General features: G+C 44.6%; 1 protein-coding gene across 3 annotated transcripts in view; it reads right to left on the bottom strand.

The window, feature by feature from the left end:
- ZNRF2 (zinc and ring finger 2) overlaps positions 1 to 26,372 on the bottom strand; it is a 129,910-nt gene that overhangs the window by 83,603 nt on the left and 19,935 nt on the right. For all 3 annotated transcript variants that reach the window (XR_004538020.1, XR_004538021.1, XM_033930053.1), the window contains exon 2: positions 1,251 to 1,346. Coding sequence is in view for 1 of the 3 variants with exons in the window: in XM_033930053.1 (XP_033785944.1) it covers positions 1,251 to 1,346 (96 nt within the window). In the remaining 2 variants the exon portion in view is untranslated. The remainder of the gene's footprint in view (positions 1 to 1,250; positions 1,347 to 26,372) is intronic.

Below are 26,372 nucleotides of genomic sequence, written 5' to 3'. Positions count from 1 at the left end.
AGACGCAGCAGCCTCCTCTTCTGTTCTTTCACAGGAAGTGACGCAGGACCCGGCAGGCAACCTGGTGCGCTGCTATGCCACGAGAGAACACAAGAGGAGGCAGCCGCATCTGTCGTTCTCAGTGGAAGTGGCAGAGACCAGGCAGCCAGCAATCCTTGTGTGCCGCTCTCAGCAAGTGAGGTGCCAGAAGTTTAAATTAAAAAAAAAGGTACACCCGGGGGAGGAGGAAGAGGGCCGGGGCCTGCCTGCTGCTTGCCTGGGGGGTGAGGAGGGAGAGGCTGGGGCCTGCCTGCCTTGCCAAATTAAAAATAAGGCGGGAGAAGGGAGAGGACGGGGCTCTCCTGCCTGGGGGGGAGAGGCCTGCCTGCCTGCCTACCTACCAACCCACCCACCGTGTCCCTACCTGCCTGCCTGCCAGCCAGCCAGCCACTAGGCCTGCTTGCCCGTCCTGTCCCAGCCTACCACTAGACCACTAGAGGGGGGGCAGGATACAGAGCTTGGCAAGGAGTTTGGGGTTGGGTGCAGAGCCTGGCAGGGAGAATTTGGTTCAGCATGGTTTTTTTCTTGTTTTCCTCCTCTAAATCTAGGGTGCGTCTTATGGTCAGGTGTGTCTAATGGAGCGCAAAATACGGTAAATTAAAAAAAATCATGTGCCTTATTTATGAAATGACCCTCGTACTAACAATAAAAGTACTGTCTGTTTTGGAAAATACAATGCGCGTCTGTGGTCATTCCTTCAGGAGTCCAAATGACAGTTTATTCTTGGATTTAGATATCAGCTGCTTAACAGGACAGGATCTTTCCAAATAAAAATCAACTTAAAAAATGCTTAACACAAGAAAGAGTGTAAGTAAAGTGCATGACAGGAAGCCTGCTCAGCTGAAAGGACTGCAAGATCAGAAGTCAGCCACTTCAAAAGCATATGTCCACAAATACCGGTACCTACACAAACTCCATGCTAACACCTTGAACACATAGATCCACACCAAGTACAGAATAAATCACAACAGAAATTGTAGGTAGAAATTAAACTATAAAAGTTACTCTGCAATTCATTGCAAAACCAGAGAAACAAACAGCAATTCATTTCCTTTCATACTGTAGTACATATGCAAATGTCTAAAACAGACATTCTAATAACACTGCATAAATATTCAATGACAAAAGTGCTCCTAAAGGGATCAAGAACACACCCCATAAGCAGGCAGAAAAGCAATGCAATTAATAGAACAAAATATAAATTCACTTACCATTATATGTTATTCTTGGCTTTGTCAAACACATTACAAGATGCAAATCCATTTCATCTGTAGGTATAAATTTTGAACATACAGGGCACTTGAATCCTAAAAAGAAACAGATACTTGTAAAATATATAAAGACGTCAACCGGTCATTACAATAGTTTCCAATACTGAGACTACATTATGAAAGATCAGATTTTACCAAATGCATTTATAAATGGAGAAATGAATGATTGTTCACTCTTTAAATGGTGGCAAAAGGGATATTGTTGCAAGGGCAAGGCAATCTCTTCTCAGAATGACATAGAGATTAGGTTATCATCTTGCTAATATATTACTTTTCTAGTAGACAGGAGTGTCATTCTAGACCAATGTGTCTCAAACTTTCTCAAGCCGGGGCATACTAATGGTAGTGGCCACGACTTGAGGCATCCAGAAGTGCACAGACGTCGCTGTGATGACATCACACATATGCGTGACATCATCACGTCGACATGTGCAGAGGCCCTCCAGATGGGCCCTGAGATGCCAGTAGGGGGTGCCAGCGGGAAGAGGGCTGGAGAGGAGAAGCACTGGTGCCAGCTGATTGCCTACAGCAGTGTTTCTCGACTACGTCAAGCTAAGTACCCCCTAAGTCTAACAAATATCAACCGAGTACCCCAACCATAGACCTCCCTAGGCCCATCCAAACTCTGCCCCAGATCCCATCCCTTTTACTAATTGTAATGCAATTTTTGCCATTCATTTTTCATATACACAGCAGATATAAATTTCAATCACCATACTGAAAATAAAATCCAGCTATCCTCTGCAGGCTGCTGTAATTAGCTTTAAAGGTGAGACTGGGAGGCCAGGAGGGAAGCCGGAGGAAACTAGAGAGAAGAGGAAATCATGCAGGCCTTCGGCGAATTGGGCAGCACTGGCACTGTACCGCGTAGGATGTCAGCTGGCAGGTGCCTCTCTTCCTCCTCAGTGGGCCGCAGCACACTTGGAATCTCAGGAGGGGGTGCCTCAGCACACAGTTTGAGATACACTGTTCTAGTATTCTCCCTATGCCTACAAGTTATACAGAAGGAAACCATTCCAAGTTTTCAACTCCTCCTCCAGAGGGCTCTGCTGCCCTCTTCAGTTTGTACCAAAGCAGGTGACAGCCCTATACAGAAACACATAAGAAGGGTATGGAAAGCACTAATGGACTCCGACCGAAGTGGTTTTGAGGCCAGAAGTGGAAAGATGGAGAAGGGGGTTCCAGAACTTGCCAGCAGACAGGATGGCTGTGTGATTCAGCAGCTCCTCCCTCACTAGCACCATTCTGCTTATCTGTCAGCATAGCAGTTCTATTTTTCACTCTAAAAGTGAATAATTTATTTAACTACATCACCTACTGCAAATATGTATCAGGCAGGCAGACGAGGTTGGAAGCAGCTTTTGTGGCTGGGAGCACAGCAAAAAGGCAGAAGACAGATCCTCCAACTCCATCTAAAGTTCCCCTCCCAAAGGACACTTCTGAATTTGAACAACTGATGGAGGAATTAAAATCAGAGGTGTGCTGCAAACACATACTAACAAGTTGGATACAATGCAGGAAGAACTACATTCTCTGAGAAAGCAGATGAAAGTGTATGAAATCAAAACAGATCAGCTTGAGCATCAGGTAACTGACATAGAATGCAGTTGTATAAAGTTCAAACAGATTGTAAAGATATGGCCAGACTCACAAGGGAGTTGGAAGAAGCAAATAACTGAAGTCGCAGAAGTAACATTAGAATCCTTGGGCTCCCTGAGGGGATTGAAGGTACCAATGTTATTTCTTTTGTAGAAGAAATGCTGCCAAAGTTACTGCCTCTTGACCTGCATTTCCCACTAGAAATTGAGAGCACACCAGATTCCAGGGAGAATTTCTAACAGACACAAAGGTCCCAGGCCTATTATCGACAAGCTAATGTGTTTCAGACAGGCAAAGGATATTCTGACTAAGGCTAAACAACTCAACTCCTTAAAATGGCAGGAAAACAGTATTCACGTCTTACCTGACTTTGCCAAGGCAACTGCAAGCCGCAGAAAGCAGTTTTTGAATCTCCGTCCTCAATTAAGACAGGTGGGTATTAAGTACGGTTTGTTGTATCCAGTGACTATGAAAATTACAACAAAACTACCCACTATGAGGACCCGGTAAAACTTGAGGAGTTCCTTAATCAACATATGGATCATATGTCTTAAAGAGGAATTCAGAATGAAGCTACAGTGTATTTCATAAAATTATTTTCTTTTTTTCTTTCACTGAGTTAAGGGATTTGTTCATAAATCTTTCCACGTAAGATGAATAGGGTTTAATTTTATCATTTGTTTTAGTTTAGTGATTAACAATGAATGTATGGTGCTGGGAATCACAGGAAGGTTTCTCATGAGCCAGTGGAAGCAAGAGTATTAGAAGAGAGGCGGGACTTTCAGGTTTCTCTGTTTCTATTCATTTTAATCATAACATGGTGGAGTCAATGGAAATAAGGTTAGAAACTTCAATTTAGGCATAAGACTGTTGACTTTAAAAAACAAAACAGAAAACAGGCCAAATTATTGTTGTTCCAGCTGGCAGAAGGTGTTAAGTGCCGGTTGATGCTGGTAGAATATCAGTTTGAAACTTTTGAATTGAATGGCAGCACGGCCTTTGAATCAGCAAGTGAGGGAGCGAGCGCATATGACAGTTTATGTATAGAGGATTGGGGCCTAGTTAGTGGGCGAACTTGCAGCATGGAGGCGATTTGACTGCTGCTCCTCTGCCTCCTCTTCTTGCATAGATTAACTGACCATTGCACTGTGGTCTGTATGGGAGTGAAGCGCAGAGCTGGCAGCCGCGTGTTACTTAAAAAAAAAAAAAAAGCAATTAACCTTCTTGTTCATGTCTGAGGCACCACCCGGCCCTGAAGGAAATGAAACAGAATAGAAGGCAAAGAATAAGAAGTGGCCGCGGGCCAAAGATCACAGTGAGGATAGAGTGGCTTAGTGACCCCAAGTTCCCAGAGGCCTGCAGGAGGAGGAATAATTTGAAGCCTCGGCTGCTGCCGTAGCGCTTACCACCATAGTTAAAAGATCATTATATCTGTAATGTTAAAGATGATGCTGTGACTAGTCATGTAGAAATTGAAGGGCTGTGGGTTTAATAATTATATTGACTTTTCCGATTCCATCTTAATAAATATTACTGGCCAGTTATACCCCAAGACCTGCTGCTGGGCCCCAGCTAATGCTGCCTGTGATGGACATAATATAAACAGCACTATCATTTTTACGAAGGGCTGTTTTGTGGTGATGTATGAAATGCTTCAGCATAATAGCCAGCTTATTGGTGGAGCTGCAGCTGCTGCCAAAGCATTAGTACTTGTATCCATCTTGGTAGCCATGGTGCTGTTTCTAAAAGTGGACCGAGACATGTTCCAATGTCTTGAGCTTGTGACAGTAGCATAAGAACCTGCACTAAATACCATTCAACACAGAAAGGAGCCGAGATATACATTATATGCAGACATTGTGATGCCTTTTGTTGCCTTTCCTTTGTGTCTTGGGGTTTGATCCCATGGCAGATATCATATGATCCATGAATCAACAGTTAAGGAATTTCTGTGCATTGGAAGAAATACAGTAGCCTTCTATGCAGATGTATTACTATTCCTAGTAAATCCAGAAATATGCTTCCAAAAAAAAAAAAAAGAGCTCCCAAACCTTGAACTGTCCAGTGCTCTGTTACAAGACACAAACACTCTTGTGGGGTAGTGATCAAATATACTATACCCCACAGAAGCTCGCATTCCAAAGTGATGGCGATTGTATCCCTTTAAGAATGATGAGAGTTTGCCAGATATGTGTATCCAAAGAAAGCAGGGATAAGATCTGTTTGGAGAGGAGCGGTGGCAGCAGGTCCAGTCTACAAAGGAAGATCTCATTTCCTGGGTCATAGTGGGTCTACAGTACCAAAGATTATATTTGGATATTTTAGTGACTGATTCATATGTTTGGTTATTAGAGTTATTATTTTATTGTGAGTTGCTGATTAACAAGTTATTTTTCTCCTGTGATTTTCATTTAGTTTTCTATAAGTTATTTTAAATGTTAACCCTATTTATTTCCTTGCTCATTGAATTAGATTGCACTTCCCATATTTTAATTGAATTAAATATAATAGGGAATATTTTGAGGAATGAATTTAAATTATTTATAAATTAAATTTACTGTTAATTATCCTTGCTTGGAGCGCCTAGTCATGTTCCAAGCTATTTTATGTTTTAAGGGGTTTATTTATATTTTATATATTTAAATGACTATTAGGGAATGACTTGGGATACATTATTGTTATTTCCATTTGCTTATATTATAAGCTTATATTTATCTCTAATGGGATTAAGTAATGGTTTTCTTGAATTATTTTAATGGAATATAAAATTTTTTTAATGATTTTATTAAATATGTTAGAATTTTCTGAGATTTAGTTCTAGCTATATTGATTGTTATTTATGCTTACTTGAATGTGTTTAATTGTATATATAGAGTGATGACATCCTTATTAATTTTATATGGGGGAATTTTCTGGGAATAATTATTTATTTTAGCTGTTACATGATGGCTCAATCTAGGGATGCAGATGGGGTGCTTGGAGGAGGTTAGTAATCACTGGCCTACATGTTTGCTTACAAGTTTTCATGTGATATGATGGGGTGGGTTTGGGGAGGGATTGGGGGATATGTGGGTTTTAGGTTCTGGATGTGCGTGATTATTTTATTTTTAAATTTATTTAAAAGGAATTTGGGGGTTTATCTATTAGTACTTATTAATCAAATAAAATGCCTTTAAAATTGTATTCCCTGAACGTCAATGGACTCAATCATCCCATCAAAAGGAAAAAGGTGCTTAATTTTTTTAAAACAGCAGGAGGCAGACGTTTATTTTATACAAGAAATGCATTTATCATCAAGTGAGTCAGCCAAATTGGAAGGGGTGGGTGGGTAAAGCACTATTTTTTTGCACCTGCAGTGGGGGAAAAAAACTGGTGTGGCTATCCTAATCAATAGGAATTACTCTGCTGTATTTGGCAATACTCGAGTTGATCCTATGGGTAGATGGCTCCATGTTGATATGACTTCAGGAAACAATGCCTCAACACTTCTTAATATTTATGCTCCTAATTCAAAATCAGGCCTAATTCTTTAAAAATTCCAACAAATAATTCTGTCACTGACTACATCTAATTTAATTGTAACAGGAGATTTCAATGCTGTCATGGATCCATTATTGGACAAACAACCTAGTAAGCAACTAAAATCACTTGGTCTAGGACAATCTAGTGCAGTCATGTGGATTGAAAGATACATGGAGGCTTTTTCATTTTTATGCTCGTGAATTTTCTTTTTGCTCTCATTTTCAAGAATTGATTCAAGTTTCAAGTTTATTAGTTTTTAATATCCCGATCATAAAACAAATCATAAAACAAAAAACATTTTTGTTTCGGATAATTTAATTCAACAGGTTACAAAGGCTAGCATAAATCTGATCCTTTTGATGGATCATGCTGGCATTTGGAATAAATATCAGTTAGACAAAGAAGATTCTACTAGACCTGCTTGGAGATTTAATAATACATTGCTTGCAGATTCAAACTTTCAAGGAAATTCAAATGAAAATGAAGGAATATTTTCATTTCAACATCTCAGAGGAAATCTCTTTGGAAACTATTTGGGACGCTTTCAAAGCTACAATGAGAGGGCAAATAATTTTGTAGTCAGCGCATATTAGGAAATTGCTAAAATTAGAATTTTCCAATTCGGAACAAACTGTTCTGACTTTAGAGTCACAATTGGCCTCAAAATGGGAACAAATTACTTTGCAGGCCTTTTTGAAAGCTAAATATGAGATTTCCTCGCAATTGGCAAGGGAAGATTTGCTTTCTTAGCAGGCTCTGTACTATGGAAACTCAAATAAAGCAGGAAGATTATTGGCTAATTACCTTAAAGCAAAAAAGAGAAAAGTTAAAATTGTGGCCAGTACAGATGAAAAGGGTAAAATTCATACCCAAATTGGAAATGTTTTAAAACAATTTTTGGATTATTATAAAGCTTTATATTTCTTCTGAGCTTTATTCAAATAAAGAAATTGAGGGAATAGAATTTTTAAAATTAATTCATGGGCCAAAAATTCCCGAGCATATAAAAGGAAATCTTGAAGTGCCTATATCACTTAAGGAACTCCAGTCAGTATTGAAGTCCCTCAGAGTTGGATCCACTCCGGGTAGTGATAGATTCACAGTGGAGTTTTTCAAAACATTTCAAATTATACTTTTACCTCATCTATTAAATTTATATCAATCACAACTGACTAAAGCAGGGGTAGGGAACTCTGGTCCTCGAGAGCCGTATTCCAGTCGGGTTTTCAGGATTTCCCCAATGAATATGCACGAGATCTATTTGCATGCACTGCTTTCAATGCATATTCATTGGAGAAATCCTGAAAACCCGACTGGAATACGGCTCTCAAGGACCGGAGTTCCCTACCCCTGGACTAAAGATTGTATTTCAGGTACTATGGCAGAATCTTTAATCATTGTTTTGCCAAAGTCAAACAAAGATCCCATGTTGGTGTCAAACTACAGGCCTATTTCTTTAATTAATATAGATGGAAAACTCTTGGCTAAGTTATTGGCTCCAAGATTAGCCAAGGCTCTCCCTTATATGATCGGTATGCACCAAACAGGTTTCGTTGCTCAAAGACATTCTTCAAATAATACCAGATTGGCATTACACATGCTAAATTTAGAAAAAACAATGGATGATCCGACCTTCTCTGTCTCTTTGGATGCAGAGAAGGCCTTTGATCATGTAGAATGGACTTTCATGTATCAAGCAATGGATTGGTTTGGTATAGGATCCAGATTTATTCAAATGATTCAAACCTTGTATAGTTCCCCTTCTGCCAGATTATATATTAATAATACATTTTCAGAGTGTTTTTGTCTGGAGAGGGGAGTTAGACAAGGATGTCCCTTATCTCCTTTGCTTTTTGATATTGTTTTGGCACCCTTGTTGTTGGCTATTCAGCAGGCAAAGGAGATACAGGGTATTCCGTATGCAGGTCGGGAATATAAGGTATTGCTTCATTTGAAGAATCCTGAATCTACCATTCCGCATTTACTGGAACTGATTGATTGATTTGGCAAATTTTCTGGTTACAAAATAAATTGGAGCAAATCAGAGGTTCTTTCATTAAATGTGCATTGTGTATTTGATCCATTCCCTATGGAAGGAAGAGGGAATAAAATATTTGGGCATTATGATTCAAAGAACATTGGAAGACATGACAGTAAATGAAAAATCCTTATTATTGAAAGTCAAAGAAATATGTGAGCATTGGAACCCACTACATCTTTTCTTGGTGGGGGAGAGTTCAAACCATCAAAATGATGATTTTGCTTGGAGTTTGCTACCAAATGAGTATGTTGCCGGTTTACTTCCAAGGGTCTTTTTATTAAAAAATTGAATGGGATCCTTACAAAGTTTATTTGGCTGGGTAAATCTGCTAAAATAGCTTTAGCATCTACAAAAACCACAATCGGCAAGGGGGGGGGGTAAATTTTCAAAATTTTTGTAGATATCATCAAGCTTTCATTATGCATCAGGGCATGTACTGCATCCTTCCTGAACTGATGGAGCATCTTCCGGTCTGGCTTATTTTAGAATGGCAACTTATGTCTCCATTACGGTTAAAACAAACAAAACCACTGAGAGAGATAAAATTCAAAGACATACAAGAATTCAAATCTAATCAAATATAACAACAAAGAATCCACTCTGTAAAAGCAATCTAAATTCATTCAAAGTTATGTTAGTATGATCTAAATATACCAATATCAATACATAATAAATAATATAAATGCATTCAATACTTTTATTTCTAACATCATAAATTCCTTTAAAAAACAAGCATACAAACCTACAAACATACATCAAAGCATTTCAAGCAGAAACAAAAGAATACTATTTACTTTCTCCTGAAAATTCACAAGTCTTTAATTAATCCCCCTGGTAGTCCCATTGTGTCATGTCAGAAGTCTTTATTTGAAACTTTGTCTCAATTTATTGATTTCTTTCTCCCAATTGCGAACATCCCCTATCTAGCAAAACTAACTGAAAAAATTGTTTTTAACCAGATATCAGAGTATATTGAAAAAACAAATATTTTACATCCAAATCAGACAGGTTTCAGACAAAATCATTCCACAGAACATTCTTTAATAGGCATGACATCATCCATATTATATCACTTAGATCATCATACATCTGTTCTTTTGATTTCAATTGATCTTTCCTCAGCATTCGACACTATTGATCACACCCTCTTAATAGATAGACTTCAATCCATCGGCGTTACTGATCAGGTTCTGCTCTGGTTTAAGTCTTACTTTGAAAATCGTTCTTCCACTGTTTTCTTTAATAATACAATTTCAGAAAGTTTCTCATTACCATACGGTATTCCACAAGGATCAATACTTTCTCCTCTTTTATTTAATATCTTTCTTGCACCTCTCATGACTCTGTGTCAGTCTATCGGATTTTCGGTATTTGCTTATGCGGATGATATACAGCTGTTACATCCAATTGATCTTAATAGCTCACAAGAAATATCAGCCATAAATGGAAAACTAGATCAAATTCATCAATGGCTGGATACAAATAGACTAGCCATGAACATCAGCAAAACCAACATTATGCTTTTTCCATGGAAAGACTGTTGTACACTTTCTTTTTCCATTTCTATTAAAGACATCCCCTTGCAACTGACTCAAAATATTAGGATTCTCGGGATAATTTTTGACAATAAATTATCTTATCATGATCATATAAGTCACATGGTTAAATCAACTTTCTATAGACTTCATCAAATTCGTTCTGTGGCCAAATTCTTATGTGCAAAGTCCTTGAATATTCTAATCCATTCTTTAGTAATCTCTGAAATCGACTATTGTAACGCCTTGTTTAAAGGTTTGCCGAAAAAAGAAATTAGACGTCTGCAAATTATACAGAATGCCTCTATTAAAATTATTAACAAAGCCAAAAAATTTGATCATGTGTCTCCATTACTGAAAAAAGCACATTGGCTCCCAGTCGCTCATCATATGTTATATAAATTATGTCTGCTTACCTTTAAATCCTTATTATTTAAAACCCCTGCCTTTGTTTTTAGAGTTTTAATTCCATATTATACCTCTAGACCATTGAGGTCAAATGATCAACATTTATTGGTCATTCCCTCGTTGAAAATTATTAACACGAGGCGTCATACTATTTTTTCAGTAACGGCACCTCAATCGTGGAATGCCCTCCCACTATATATAAGAGAGGAAAAGAATTTGGAAAAATTTAAGAGCAAACTTAAGAGTTTTCTTTTTAAAGATGCATTTAATGAGTAAACGAAATGCTAATGACTCTTTTTATCCGTATATTCATTATAATCTACATTTGTTTCCCTTCCTCTTGTTTTTTACTTTAAATGTTTTTCCTTTAAATACCGATTGTAATTTTATTAATAATTCTCCCTTTTGTTCTGATATTGTCTGTATAAGTTGTTTTATTATGTCTAATAGACTTAGACTTTGTCTAGGATTGTTTGTATTTGTTGATTTAATAGGATTATTTGTCTAAGTCCATGTTTGTGAGATATGTTTCCCATAATTTTGTATTTTATTTAATGTGCATTGTATTTTATTTAATGTGCATCGCCTTGAATTTGAAATAGGCGACTAATCAAATTTCATAATAAACTTGGAAACTTGGAAACCTTTCGTATGTAAGATTTCTTCTTATGTACATGATTCTATGGATTTCATCATGCAGCTATCTAGGGTGGTCATACCTTTGGATAAAAGGGACTCTATTCTTTTGGTTACCATGGACATTATGTCCCTATATACTAGCATTTCTCAATTGGATGCTATTTGTATTCTCAGAAAAGTGTTGTCTGAGTCTGTTGATGTTGGTAACCGTCTGGAGTTGGTTTTATCCATGGCTGACTGTTAATAAAAATTATTTCAAATTTAATGAATCATTTTACATCCAAAAGAAGGGTGTTGCCATGGGTGCCACTGTGGCCCCTTCTATTGCTTGTCTTTTTATGGCTGCCTTTGAAGAATCATTCATTTATTCATCTGTATTTTTTTCTTATGTGCTTTACTGGAAGAGGTACATTGATGATATTTTTATTATTTGGTGGGGATCTCAGGCTGAATTAGAACAATTCTTGGCTTATCTCAATCAATGTGACCAAAATATTCAGTTTACATGACATGTCACCCTACAGCCATCAATATTTTAGACATACAGTTATATTATTGTGATGGGCAATTTGATACTTCAATTTTCCGGAAACCTACTGACACTAATACAGTACTTCACTACCGTAGCTACCATCCAGAATTATTGTGTAATAGTATACCCATGGGCCAGATGCTGAGACTTAAACGTCTGTGCTCTTCTGACAGGGATTTTAAAATTCAAAGTCATCATATGTCCCAGAGATTTAGGCAATGTGGATATCCGTTTCGAGTGATAAGACGGGCGGCCAAATGTATGACTTATGCTGAACGTCAATGGTTATTTCTTCCCAAGCCCCCCAGCGATACATCTGATCAAAGGATCACTTGCATGCTTCCTTTTTCCCCTTTGTTCATGCATGTACAGAACATTATCGGACAACATTAGCATTTATTAAATTTTCACTTGGAGTTTAGAAATATGCCACCGTTTGCCTTCAAACGCAGTAAAAATTTGGAGGAATGTTTGAAACATCATTCATTAATTTCAATGGCTGATAAGATGGGTCATACCCCTTGTGGAAAGTGTAGGTATTGTCAATATTCAATGGATACTGATTGTGTATCGATTCCCAATGTGGATATTCAGTTTAAATTACATCATAAAACCGATTGCAATTCCACTCAGGTAGTTTATGGCATTTTTTGTCCTTGGCATAAGCTCTATATCGGACAAGCTAAGAGAGCCATCAAACTCCATATTGCCGAACACCTTAGCTGTATTAGAACTCTGAAAAGTGATGCTCCATTGGTTGACAATTGGGTTCAATTTCATCACTCTTTATCTGATTTGCGGTTTTGTGTCTTTAAACAGTTTGTCACCACCACTGGGGGGGATATTTCTCAGCTGCTTACTTACCAGGAGCAATCGTTGATTTTTGCATGGAAGACTAATTCCAAACGGTTTGAACAGAGAGAGTGGCTGGTGTTACATTAACAATTATATTTAAAGTTACTTTTTCGGCATCTTAATTGCCATGTTTGATTTGTTCTTTAAGTCAATTCAGCTGTTGCTTTCATCATCACGCTGTTTCTTACTTATGCACCACCCTCTCAAGACCGTCATGACGTTTGTGTAGCGGTTGCTATCTTTGATCTTAGCTAAGTCAGCTTCGATGTCTCGCCTAGTATGATTGCTTTTATTCATGTTCACATTGTTTATTTTGTAAAAGTTGGAATGTTCATTTCGGTTATGTTTGTGTGTGTTTGTGTTTTATCCTTTTCCCAGTACATTTCTTCCTCTTGATAAAGAACGTTATCGAAACACGGCTCGTGTTGAGGATGGAATTGGATAGTTTTGTGGAAGACTGGATGAATTTTTATTCTCTATGTTGCTGAACACCTCCGGATTACTTCACTGGATTTTTGCACTTGCACTTTTCTAATTCTGATGAACAAGTCTGCACATGAACCTTTGCATTTTTGTATTTTTTATCTTTACTCAACTTTCCCTCTATTGGATGGCTCAGGACTCCGATTTGTCCCATTGGCTTCGGTTTTGAAGGCCATTTAAGCTGACGCTGAAGTTTGGACTTACTTGAGTTAAGTGACTTTTTAATCTAATGACTTTTTAATGAATTATCGGATTCCTTTGCCTCTTTTAATATCTCTTTTGTTTCTGCTTGAAATGCTTTGACGTATGTTTGTATGCTTGTTTTTTAATGAATTTATGATGATAGAAATAAAGTATTGAATGCATTTATAATGTACTGATATTAGTATGTTTAGAACATACTAATATAACTTTGAATGAATTTAGATTGTATTTTTACGGAGTGGATTCTTTGTTGTTATGTCCCATTACGGTTAAGCCATACAGCACAGTTACTTACTGTAACAGGTGTTATCCAGGGACAGCAGGCAGATATTCTCTACATGTGGGTGACGTCACCAACAGAGCCCCCTAGTGGACATTTTCACAAGCAGACTTGCTTGAAGATCTTCAAGCTTGCAATTGGCCCACGCATGGCGCGTGCCCCTCCCGCCCGGTTTAGGGCATGTGTCTCCTCAGCATGTCCTCAGTTCAGATAGCTAGCAAAGAAACCAACCACGGGGAGGTGGGTGGGTTGCGAGAATATCTGCCTGCTGTCCCTGGATAACACCCATTACGGTAAGTAACTGTACTTTATCCTAGGACAAGCAGGCAGCATATTCTCTACATGTGGGAGACCTCTAAGCTAACTAGAGTGGGATGGAGGGAGAGTTGGCAATTTAGGAGAACAGATGCTGCAAAACTGACTGGCCAAAGTGGCCATCACGCCTGGAGAAAGCATCCAGACAGTAATTCGAGGTGAACGTATGAACCGAGGACCAATGGGCAGCTTTATAGATTTCCTCGATGAGAGTCGAGCGAAGGAAAGCAACAGACGCCGCCGTCGCTCGGACCTTGTGGCCTGTGACTCTACCCGGCAGGAAGAGACCGGCCTGAGCGTAACAGAAAGAGATACAAGCGGCCAACCAGTTAGAAATAGTCTGCTTAGAAACAGAGCGACCCAAGCGATTAGGATTGAAGGAGAGAAACAGCTGGGGAGCAGAACGGTGAAGAGCGGTGCGCTTCAAATAGAAAGCCAGCGCACGCTTACAATCAAGAGAATGCAGAGCCACCTCTCCATGGTGAGAATAGGGCTTCGGAAAAAACACAGGAAGGAAAATGGATTGGTTGATGTGAAACTCAGAAACAACCTTAGGCAAGAACTTAGGATGGGTACGGAGGATCACCTTATCGTGATGGAAGACAGTGAAAGGCTAGGAGCTCGCTGACCTGACAGGCAGAAGTGAGAGCGATAAACACAACCTTCCAAGTAAGACACTTCAAGTGAGCCCGCGCTAGTGGCTCGAATGGAGGTTCATTCAATTGAGCAAGGACCACGTTAAGATCCCAAACCACAAGAGGGGTTTAAGGGGCGGATAACGCGGAAAAGGCCTTTCAGAGACAGGCTTCCCATCAATCGGCTGATGAAAAGCAGCAATGGCACTAAGGTGAACTCGAACCAAAGAGGTCTTGTGACCAGCACCAGACAAGTACAACAGATAATCCAAGACAGCAGATAAGGAGGCAGACAGCGGCTCCTGCTGTCGAGCAGCACACCAGGAAGAAAAGCGGGTCCACTTCTGATGGTAACACTGGCGAGTGGACTCCTTCCGAGACGCCTCCAGGGCGTCCAGCACAGGCTGGGAGAACTGGAATGAGGACAATTAAGTGCAGAGACTTGAGGTTGGGATGAAGCAGAGAACCCTGACTCTGCGTAAGCAGAGAAGAAAAAACAGGTAGAGGAAGAGGCTCCCTGGAACTGAGTTGCAACAGATGGGAGAACCACGGTTGTCGGGGCCACCGAGGAACTATCAGAATCATGGTGGAATGCGAAGACTTTAGCCTGACGAGTCTTCAGAATCAGAGGGAATGGAGGAACGCATACACGAATTAGTTCGTCCAATCCAGAAGGAAGGCATCCGCCTCGATCCTGAGAGGGGTGTAAACTAGAGAACTGCACGGGTACAGGGACGACGGGGATCCTGTGGGTTCCCTCTTTGGGTCACGGGGATCCTGTGGGGATGCCCCCCAGGGTCACGGGAATCCCATGGGGATGCCCCCTAGGGTCACGGGGTTGGATGCACTCGAGCCACGAGACTCGTCTTCTTTTCCCTATCTGCCCTGCCGAAGCACATCGCCGACCTGACATTGGGAAAACTTCCGGTCGGCTGTGTGCTGCGGCAGGGCAGGTAGGAAAAATTCAAAGGCAGAGGCGTACCAAGGTGGGGGGTGGGAGGGGGCGGTCCACCCCGGGGCAGCCTTAGGGGGAGGGTGCAGAGCCGGCCAGAAGATCCCCTTACCTTCGTGGCGCTTTCCCCCGACCGACCAACAACAGGCCCGGTCCGACAAAACTCCCTGCCCTGTAGCCGTGTATCTAAATTACCTTCTTACAGCAGCTGGATTCAGGGCAGGGAGGTTTGTCAGAACGGGCTTGTTCTGTTGTCGGGCGGGGAAGCGCCACGAAGGTAAGGGGCAGGGAGGGAGGAGGAAAGGTGGAGTGGAGAGGAAAAGACGCTTAAGGGAAATGGGTAAGACAAGAGGGGGGAGAAGGATACTGAAAGCACATGGGGAAGACAAGAGGGGGGAGAAGGATACTGAAAGCACATGGGGAAGACAAGAGGGAGGAGAAGGATGCTGATGTAGAGGCAAGGAATTGAGTGTCCATTTGTGAGATTGCACACCTGAGGAGGAAAGAGGAGACTTATCCGAGGCCAGAGTAGCAGGAGGAGCCGAGGCCGGAGCCTTCGAGGCTGACGGGGACTTCGAGGCCGAGGCACCCAACGAGGGCGCCAAGGCCGAGCTACAGGCCTGTCCCGCAGGATCCATGGGGCCAAAGAGTTTGAGAATCTTGGCCACCCGCCTACGAAGGGCCCGCGGTTGCAAAGTCACACATCGGGGACACGACTCAGCGCAGTGCTCTGCACCCAGGCACTCCACACAACAATGATGAGGATCGGTGATGGAGATAACCCGGTTGCAATTAGTACAGTTTTTTAATCCGGAACGAGGCCAGGACATAAGAAAAAATATGGCCGCGCCCCGCTAGGCCAGGCGGCTAGAGGAAGACCGGGAACCCGGTCAAATTGAAACGAACTGAAAAATAAAGGAAATGAAAGAAATAAGACGCGAGCACAGCAACTCAATCAACAATAAGCAAACAAGCTGCGGTGCAAGAGGGACAAAGAGAACGCACGAAGCAAGGGAGCAGTGCTTCTGGCTCTGCGGAAAACAGAGAACCGAACAGAGGACACGCTGAGGAGACGCATGCCCTAGACCGGGTGGGAGGGGCACGCGTGCATGCACGGGCCAATTGCAAGCTTGAAGATCTTCAAGCAAGTCTGCTTGCGAAAACGTCCGCTAGGGGGCTCCATCGGTGACGTCACCCACATGTAGAGAATATGCTGCCTGCTTGTCCTGGGATAATTTGAGTATCAAGTTGCCCAAATCTACAAGGACAATAGTATTCTTTGTGCCACCTGGAAAACATTAAAATTCATTAACAATTTAACATCTATACCAGTACAACAATCCACATGTCAATCCTTATGGTTCAACTCCAAGATTCAAATAGGCGAGTCTAAGATCCTCTGGAAGCATTGGCTGCAGGCAGGTATACGTACTTTAGATGATGTGTTATTAAATGAGAAAATGCTTGATTTTTCACAACTGCAACAATCATTCAGCATTGCAAAGTCTCAATCATACAAGTGGTTGCAGTTGAAGCAGGCCATTCAGAAGGGGTTCCCCGATTGGCGAAATGTAAAGAATCAGTATAGCTTGCCAGGCCTATGCTTCCAGACAGATTTGCTAGGGCATCAAGCTGCAAAGTGGTATATATTAATATCGGAAAATTTGAATAAAAAAACAAAAACTAGTTTAAAGGATATTTGGAACATTGAAATTAACCAGCAGATTTCTGCTACTCAATGGCCACGGATTTGGACTTGGAGGATGAAATGCACAGCATCTGTGAGACAAACTTGTTTTTTTTCTATTACATAGAGTTTTTTGGACCCGAGTTCATTTGCAGAAGTTAGACAGTTCAAAGTCTAATAGATGCTGGTATTGTCATATTGAAGTAGGGACACTGGAGAACAGAAGGCAGAGATTGAGCCTAAATGGGAAGTTCTCGGACTGGGAAAAAGTGACTAGCGGTGTGCCCCAGGGCTCGGTACTTGGGCCCATCTTATTTAATATCTTCATCAATGACCTAGAGCAGGGGTGCCCAACGCGTCGATCGCAATCGACAGGTCGTTCGCTCAGGCGACCCCAGTCGATCGCACAGCAGGTTCCCTTCTTCCCTTCTCTTTTTTTCCCCTCCTGACTGGCCCGCCTCTTAAAGAACGCTGGCCAATCAGAGTGCTGGAAGGGCGGGGTGAAGGTCGGTGGGGGACGGAGCTCAGCGCATCACAAGAAATAGAAGCGCCAGTAATGATTGAGGTAAGAGCGAGGCCTAATGCTGCCCGATGTACAATTTTAAAAACCCCAAAATCGGCCTCCCAATCAGTGGCATACCGAGGTGGGGCGGTCCACCCCCGCCCCGGGTGCACAGCTTGGAGGGATGCACAGCCGTCCGGGTCCTCCTGCCCTTCCTTTCCACCAGTCTGCGCACGGGGCTTGCACCCGCCGCCCAAATGGTGCTGTTGGTACTCGCGGGAGTTGACGGCACCATTCGAGCGTCGGCACGGGACCAGGCGGGCGCGAGTCCCGAGCGCGGATCGGGGGAAAAGAAAGGCAGGATGACCCGGACCTGGCCGGCTGTGCACCCGGGCGGATCGTTCCCCCTTCTAAATCCACTTGTCTTTTATTCAGTTCAACTAATGAGCATTGTGACAGGCAGTTCTTATGGGGCAGTTGTTGGAGGTATTTCTTTGTTTTTCTGTGCCTAAGTATTCTATTAATTTAACTTCCTTATTCCTATGGGGATCTCCAAAGGGGACGAATGGGAGACGGCCGGTGGCAGGTGGTACTTTAGCAATTCTTACAGGTTGCCATAGGCCTCAGGAGCTGTCTTCCCTCTGCCGTGGTCCTGCCCCTCCTCTAAGTCAGAGACAGGCTTGGGGCAGAGGGAAGACAGCTCCTGAGGCCTATGGCAACCTGCAAGGATCGCTAAAGTACCAGCGATCCTCTCTGCAGACTGCTCTCTGCTGGAATTAGGTAAATGGATGTGGGGAGGGTAGGCCTTCGGGGGGGGGGGGGGTGCAGTCCTTCAAGGGGTAGTGCAGGCCTTCGGGGGGGAAGTCAACCTTTGAGGGGGAATGTGCAGACCTTCAGGGGGGGGTCAGGCCTTCAGGGGAGGGGGGCTGTATAATAAAAAAATATTTGAACATAAATACAAAGTACACTCGGTGTGTATATATATATATATATATATATATATATATATATATATATATATATATATATATATAAATAAATATATATATGTTTAGCATTTTTATTGTTGGTAGATCATTTTGACTTAGTCATTTTAAAAGTAGCTCTCAAGCCCAAAAAGTGTGGGCACCCCTGACCTAGAGGATGGAACATCCAGTGAGATCATCAAGTTTGCAGATCACACAAAGCTATGCCGGGCCATCAAATCGCAGAAGGACAGTGAGGAACTCCAGAGTGACTTGAGCCGATTGGAGAATTGGGCAGATAAATGGCAGATGAAGTTTAATATGGAAAAATGCAAAGTGATGCACTTAGGCAGAAAAAATAAGGAACACAAGTATAGTATGTCAGGTGCAACTCTGGGAAAATCTGAACAAGAAAAGGACCTGGGAGTATTAATTGATAGGACACTGAAGCCGTTGGTGCAATGTGCGGAGGCAGCGAAAAACGCGAATAGAATGCTAGGCATGATAAAGAAGGGAATCACGAGTAGATCGGAGAAAGTCATAATGCCGCTTTATAGAGCGATAGTCAGACCACACTTGGAATACTGTGTCCAGCATTGGTCTCCATACCTAAAGAAGGATATCAAACTGCTAGAGAGGGTGCAGAGACGAGCAACAAAGCTAGTGAAAGGTATGGAGAACCTGGATTACGAGGAAAGAATTAGAGACTGGGGTTGTTCTCCCTTGAGAAAAGGAGACTACGAGGGGATATGATCGAGATATTCAAAATACTGAAAGGAATCGACAAAAGAGAGCAGGAAAAAACATTATTTACAATGTCCAATGTGGCACGGACGAGAGGACATGGGCTGAAGCTAAGGGGGGACAAGTTCAAGACAAATATCAGGAAGTTCTGCGTCACGCAACGAGTGGTGGACACCTGGAATGCTCTCCCAGAAGAGGTAATTGCGGAATCCACCGTTCTAGGATTTAAGGGTAACTTAGATGTACATCTTCTTATGAGTGGCATGAAGTGACATGGGTAAGGGTAAGCTAGATGCACTTCTCTTTACGAGAAGCTTAGGGCGATATGGGGACCAAAACTATGCCAGGGTACACCTGGCGGGGCCTCCACGTGTGCGGATCGCCGGACTTGATGGACCTAGGGTCTGTTCCGGAAATGGCGCTTCATATGTTCTTATGTACTACTGTCCTTTGATACTCATCTTTTGGAAATCAATATTGGGACAAATTAACAAAATTTTGTTGATTTTGGAGTCTTCGATTCCGTTATTGTATGAGGTGGTTATTTGTGGTTATTGTTGTCACCTAAACCTCCTTTAGACAAGTATAAAAGTAGATTATTTTCCATCATGACTGGGATAACCATGCAAATTGTTACCAAAAACTGGAAAAATTGGGATTGACAATTTCTCCTTTTGGTGGGACTCTGTTTATGCTACAAATATGAGAAAATTAATTCAAAAATGTTGTGTAATAAGTTATTTAAATTAACATGGAGTCCATTGACAAATTTTGTTAATGATGATTAGCTGATTTATTCTCCTGATTTCTTATTTGATTTACACATCCAGGGAGGATGGGTATTTTATTTTAGATGTCATTGATCAATAAAGCACAGTTACTTACCGTAACAGGTGTTATCCAGGGACAGCAGGCATATATTCTCACATGTGGGTGACGTCATCTACGGAGCCCCGATGCAGACAGCTTTTTCAAGCAAACTTGATTGAAGATTTAAAGTTTGCTCTGCTGCTCCACGCATGCGTGCCTTCCTGCTCCACTAGAGGGCGCATCTCCCCCTCGTGGTCTCCAGTTCACTTAACCAGCAAAGAAGCCAACCTCGGGGAGGCGGGCGGGTTGTGAGAATATATGCCTGCTGTCCCTGGATAACACCTGTTACGGTAAGTAACTGTGCTTTATCCCAGGACAAGCAGGCATGATATTCTCACATGTGGGTGACCTCCAAGCTAACTGAAAAGGGATGGAGGGAAGTTGGCAATTTAAGCAAATAGATTACGCAATACCGATTGGCCGAAACGGCCATCGCTCCTGGACAATGTATCCAGGCAGTAGTGGGAGGTGAAAGTATGAACCGAAGACCACGTGGCAGCCTTGCAGATTTCCTCAATGGGTGTGGGCCTGAGGAAGGCTACGGAGGCTGCCATCGCTCGGACTTTATGTCCCGTTACTCGACCATGCAGCGCGAGACCAGCCTGAGCGTAGCAAAAAGAAATACAAGCAGCCAACCAGTTGGACAGGGTGCGCTTGGAAACTGGGCGACCCAGCCGATTAGGGTCGAAGGACAAAAACAATTGTGGGACTGTCTGATGAGACTGAGTGCGTTGGAGGTAAAAGGCCAACGCTCTCTTACAGTCAAGCGTGTGTAGCGCCGTCTCTCCGGGGTAAGAGTGGGGCTTGGGGAAGAATACTGGCAAGACGATGGACTGGTTGAGATGAAAATCAGACGCCACTTTAGGCAAGAACTTAGGGTTAGTGCAGAGGACCACCTTGTCATGATGGAATACTGTGAAAGGTGGGTCCGCCACCAGCGCCTGTAGCTTGCTAACTCGCCGAGCGGAAGTGAGTGAGAGCAGGAAGATCACCTTCCAAGTGAGGAATTTCAGATGGCATTTGTCTAATGGCTCAAAAGGGGGTTTCATGAGTTGAGCCAGGACCACATTAAGATCCCAAACCACCGGGGGAGGTTTGAGAGGAGGGTGGACATTCAAAAGACCTTTCATGAAACGAGAAACTAAGGGATGGAGTGAAAGGGCTTTTCCTTCCAGGGGTTGATGGAAGGCAGCAATTGCACTAAGATGTACCCGAATGGAGTTGGTCTTCAGGCCGGAGTGAGAAAGATGGAGCAAATATTCCAGGACCAAGGGGACCGGGACCGACACCGGGTCCTGGTCGTGCAAGGAGCACCAGGACAAGAATCTGGTCCACTTTTGGGAATAGCAGGTTCTAGTCGAGGCCTTCCTCGAGGCTTCCAGTATTTCCTTGACTGATTGCGACACAGGGGGAGAAGTCAGGGGGAGAGGAACCAAGCATTCAGATGAAGAGACTGAAGATTTGGATGCAACAGTGAACCCTGGCTCTGCGATAGCAGAGAGGGAAACAGAGGCAGAGGTAGTGGATCTCTGGTACTGAGTTGAAGTAGAAGGGAAAACCAAGGCTGGCGTGGCCACCGAGGAGCAATCAAGATCATAGTGGCTCGCACTGGTTTGAGATGGACCAGCGTCCGCAGAATCAGAGGAAAAGGCGGAAACGCGTATAGAAACCTTCCCTCCCAATCTAGGAGGAAGGCGTCGGCCTCGAGGCGGTCCGGGGAGTACATCCGGGAGCAGAATTGAGGGAGTTTGTGGTTGAGGGGGGAGGCGAACAGATCTATCTGAGGAGTCCCCCACTTCTCGAACACCTGTCGTAAGGTTTGAGCGTGCAGCGACCACTCGTGTGGCTGGAGGAGGCGGCTGAGTCTGTCTGCCAGGCAGTTCCGCTCTCCTTGTATGTACACCGCTCGAAGGAAGATGTTGTTGGAGATCGCCCACTTCCAGAGACGCAGGGCTTCCTGACAGAGGGCCCGAGACCCCGTCCCCCCTTGCTTGTTTACGTAGTACATTGCTACCTGGTTGTCGGTTCGGACGAGAACCACCCGGTCATGGAGCAGATGTTGAAAAGCCACAGCGGCGAGATAGATGGCCCGAAGCTCCAGCACGTTGATGTGGCAGCGGCGGTCCTCTGTTGACCACATCCCCTGAGTGCGTAGGCCATCCAGGTGAGCTCCCCAAGCGTACTCCGACGAATCCGTGGTGAGTACCTTGCTGTGTGGAGGGGCGAGAAAAAGTAAACCTTTGGATAGATTTGAAGAGTCGGCCCACCAGAGGAGCGATCGTTGCAAGGAAGGAGTCACTGTCACGGGACGGTCGATTGGGTCCCGGTCCTGATGCCATTGGGAGGCCAGGGTCCATTGAGGAATCCTCAGGTGGAGGCGGGCGAAGGGTATGACGTGGACGGTAGAGGCCATGTGGCCCAGAAGAGTCATCATCTGCCGAGCTGATACTGAGGTCAGCAGCGAAATCCTTCGACTCAGACTTACTAACGTCTCTTGACGTGGAGGGGGAAGGAAGGAGCGGAGTCGAACCGTATTCAGCACGGTCCCGATGAACTGTAAGGACTGAGAGGGGCGCAGCTGGGATTTTAGGAAGTTTACCTCAAACCCCAGACCTTGAAGGTAAATAATAGTCTGTCAGGTCGCTGAGATAATCCCCTCCCTGGACAGGGCTTTGATCAGCCAGTCGTCCAGGTAGGGGAATACCTGGAGGCCCTGCGCGCATAAGGCAGCTGCGACCACCAAGAGGCACTTCGTGAAGACTCGGGGTGACGATGCCAGGCCAAAGGGGAGGACTCGGTATTGTAGGTGCAGGTCCCCCACCTGAAAGCGCAGGTACTTGCGGTGAGCGGGGTGCACTGGAACATGTGTGTAGGCTTCCTTCAGATCAAGGGAGCAGAGCCAATCGCCCTCGTCGATGAGAGGGTAGAGAATTGGTAGGGAAAGCATCCGGAACTTTTCCCGCACCAGAAATTTGTTGAGTCGCCTCAAGTCTAGAATTGGGCGCAGGTCTCCCGTCTTCTTTGGTACCAGGAAGTAACGGGAGTAGAACCCTTTCCCCCGTTGGTCGGGGGGAACCACCTCCACTGCCCATAGGTGAAGCAGTTCTTGAGCTTCTGAGAGAAGGAGGGGTAACTGAGTTCGGTTGGGAAGGCACGCCCTTGGAGGATTGTCTGGAGGGTTTTCCCGAAAGTTGAGAGTATCCTGATGAGATCACGCCAAGGACCCATGCGTCCGACGTGACTTGTTCACAGCGCGGGTAGAAGGCTCTGAGGCGTCCCCCAATGGGAAGGAGGCCTGGGGCTGTGGCGGATGGGGCCAGCCCCCATCCGCTTATCCCGTCAAAAGGACGGGGATGGTTTGGTGGTTGCAGGCAGCTGGGACTTGGGCGGAGCCCGATGGTGAGCTTGCGGGCGTCTGGGTGGAGGCCATGAGAAAGCAGGGGTAGACTTTTGAGGGTAGCGGCGAGGAGGGGCCCTGAACGGCCTGGACGCTGGCGGTTTTAGTTTTTGCCGAACGAGGGAGGCAAACGAGCGTTCGTGCTTCGAAAGGCGTTTCGTAGCTGCCTCGATAGTGTCATCAAAAAGTTCTTTGCCCACGCAGGGGAGGTTAGCCAACCTGTCCTGTAAGTTGGGGTCCATGTCGACGAGGCGTAACCAGGCTAGGCGGCGCATGGCGATAGCGAAGGCTGCCACTCTGGAGGAAAGTTCGAAGCCATCATAGGCCGCATGAATTAAAAGGAGGTGTAGGTTGGAGAAGACCTCCAGGAGCAGGTTAAAGGCTCCTTGGTGTGAGGCCGGCAGGTCGGTCGCAAAGGCTCCCAACAGTCCAATGAGATGTTTCAAGTAGGACGTGAAGGTGAAAGTGTAACTTTGTACCCTAGAGGCCATCATAGAGTTCTGGTACAGTCTTCTGCCGAACTTGTCCAGGGTCCGACCCTCTCGACCTGGGGGGACCGCCGCTGAGACCCGGGAGGGGTGAGCCTTTTTCAGGAAGATTCTACCAACAGCGACTGGTGGGAGAGCTGTGGTTGCTCAAAACCTGGGTATGGTACTGTACGGTACTTGGACTCCATTTTGGAGGGGACAGCTGTTACCATATAGGGGGTCTCCAGATTCCTGAAGAAAGCCTGTTGGAGTACCGGATTGGGCGGTAAGCGAAGGGACTCTCTGGGCGGTGACGGTAAATCTAGTTCTGCCAGGTACTCTTTAGAGTATCTTGAGTCGGACTGGAGGTCTAAGTCCAGAGTGTGGCCCATGTCCTGGACAAAGCGAGTGAAGGAGGGGTGAGACGTTCCCGGGGCCCCGTGTGGGGACGGTGAACGAGACTTCCGTCGGGCGGAGAAGGACAGGGAGGCTTCCCTCGAGTATCGAGGTTCATGCTCTGACCCGCGCTCCGAGACCGGGGAAACACTGTGGCAGTGTTCCGGGGTCGAGAACCTATGTCGTCTCGAGGAGCCCCTCTGAGACGATGCCGGGGTACGGGGTACCGATCGATGTCGAATCGGTGACCTCGACCCGGACTCCCTCGGCGAAAGCCTGGGACCTCGGCTCGGAGCCCCGGTCCGAGGGGGAGATAGGAGGATGCGAGGGTTGGAGAGTGATAACTCAGTCACCTTCAGCGGTCCTGTACGGGGTGTCGGTGAACGGCCTCGTAGTGTGGGAGAACTCTGGGCCTTCTTAGAGGTACGGCGGTTTGAGGTTTCGGTCGTTTTAGCGCGACGCTTTGCCCCGCGGCGGTCCGAGGAGGGAGAGCGTCTCGGGCGCCTCGGGGAGGAATCCGAGGAGGATGGAATGCGGCGAAGCTCACGCACTTTGCCCCGAGGGGGCTCGACGCAAGGCTCAGGCTGGTCCGGCACACGCGAGGTCGGGGCCGGTTGTAGATGGGCAAGTGCAGCGGACAGCTCCGACGAGATCATCGCCCGGAGCAGGTCCTGGAAAACGGGCACGGACAGCATCGAGGGCATGTCCGATGCCTCGGTGCACTCCACCAGGGGCGACCTCGTATCAGAGTATTCCCGTGTGGTGGAGGCACGGCCCGAAGGCTTGGAAGGTTTCGCCGGGGCTGAAAACATTGGGCTTCCACCATGCGTCGCCGGTGTCCCCGAGGCTGGCTTCTTCGCTGGTGCGGAACCTGAAGAAGGAAGAGGAGACTTACCCAGGGCCGAGGTCAAGGCTGGGGTCGAGGCCGACCTTGAGGCCGAGGTAGAGGGTTGATCGGCGGTGAAAAGGTCCGCCATGCGGGCATTTCTTCGACGAAGGGCCCAGTTCTGAAAAGTAGCGCACTGGGGGTAGGAGTCAGTTGGATGGGCGGCCCCCAGGCAGAGGATGCACCGGCGATGCGGGACTGTGATGGAAAGAAGCCGCTCGCACTGGGTGCACTTTTTAAAGCCGGTCAAAGGCCGGGACATAGAAAAACGAAACTGGCCGAGGCCCAAGTACCCACGCGGCTGCGGCGACCCGGAAGCCTCCGGTTCGGTCAAAATGAATTAAGAACAGATAAAAAATATAAATAAAAACACGCACAGCGACTAAATCAATAAAACAAGAAAAAATTGCGGTGCTAGAAGGCAGTTGGGGCAGAGCCTAAAAATACACGTCTTCTAGGCTCAGCGGAAAAATTTGAACTGGAGACCACGAGGGGGAGATGCGCCCTCTAGTGGAGCAGGAAGGCATGCATGCGTGGAGCAGCACAGCAAACTTTAAATCTTCAATCAAGTTTGCTTGAAAAAGCTGTCCGCATCGGGGCTCCGTAGATGACGTCACCCACATGTGAGAATATCATGCCTGCTTGTCCTGGGATAAGTTCAATATAACTTTCACTATATGTCTGAAATAATGCATTTGGTTTTTGTTCTTGTATTGGGGTTGGGAGGGAGGGGGAAAAGTTTTTGAAGTATTTCTATGACTGATGTAAATGCAATTTTGAAATTAATTATATGTAAATTTTAATGCATTGTTTATGAATTAAAAATTAACAGAATTAAAAAAAAAAGAAAGACGGAGAAGGTAATCCAGAACTGAAAGAAGTGAAGAAGATGAAGGTTCTCAGTGATAAAGAGAACACCAGGAGGTAAAAATGTCCACTTCTATTGATGAAAACTAAACAGAAAACTTCCTATGTTATCTTATTGCCATTCGGAAGTCAAACGTGCCAATTTACAAAAATTCCATAATATAATATTAATATAGGTCCTCAGTATTCACTCCTCTCCAGTCAGGACAAGCCTGTAATAACAATTATCCCAGGACAAGCAGGCATGATATTCTCACATGTGGGTGACGTCATCTACGGAG

This window comes from Geotrypetes seraphini, chromosome 2 (genome assembly GCF_902459505.1).
Source record: "Geotrypetes seraphini chromosome 2, aGeoSer1.1, whole genome shotgun sequence".
Lineage (NCBI taxonomy): Eukaryota > Metazoa > Chordata > Amphibia > Gymnophiona > Dermophiidae > Geotrypetes > Geotrypetes seraphini.
This window is presented reverse-complemented; position numbering and strand designations above follow the sequence as displayed.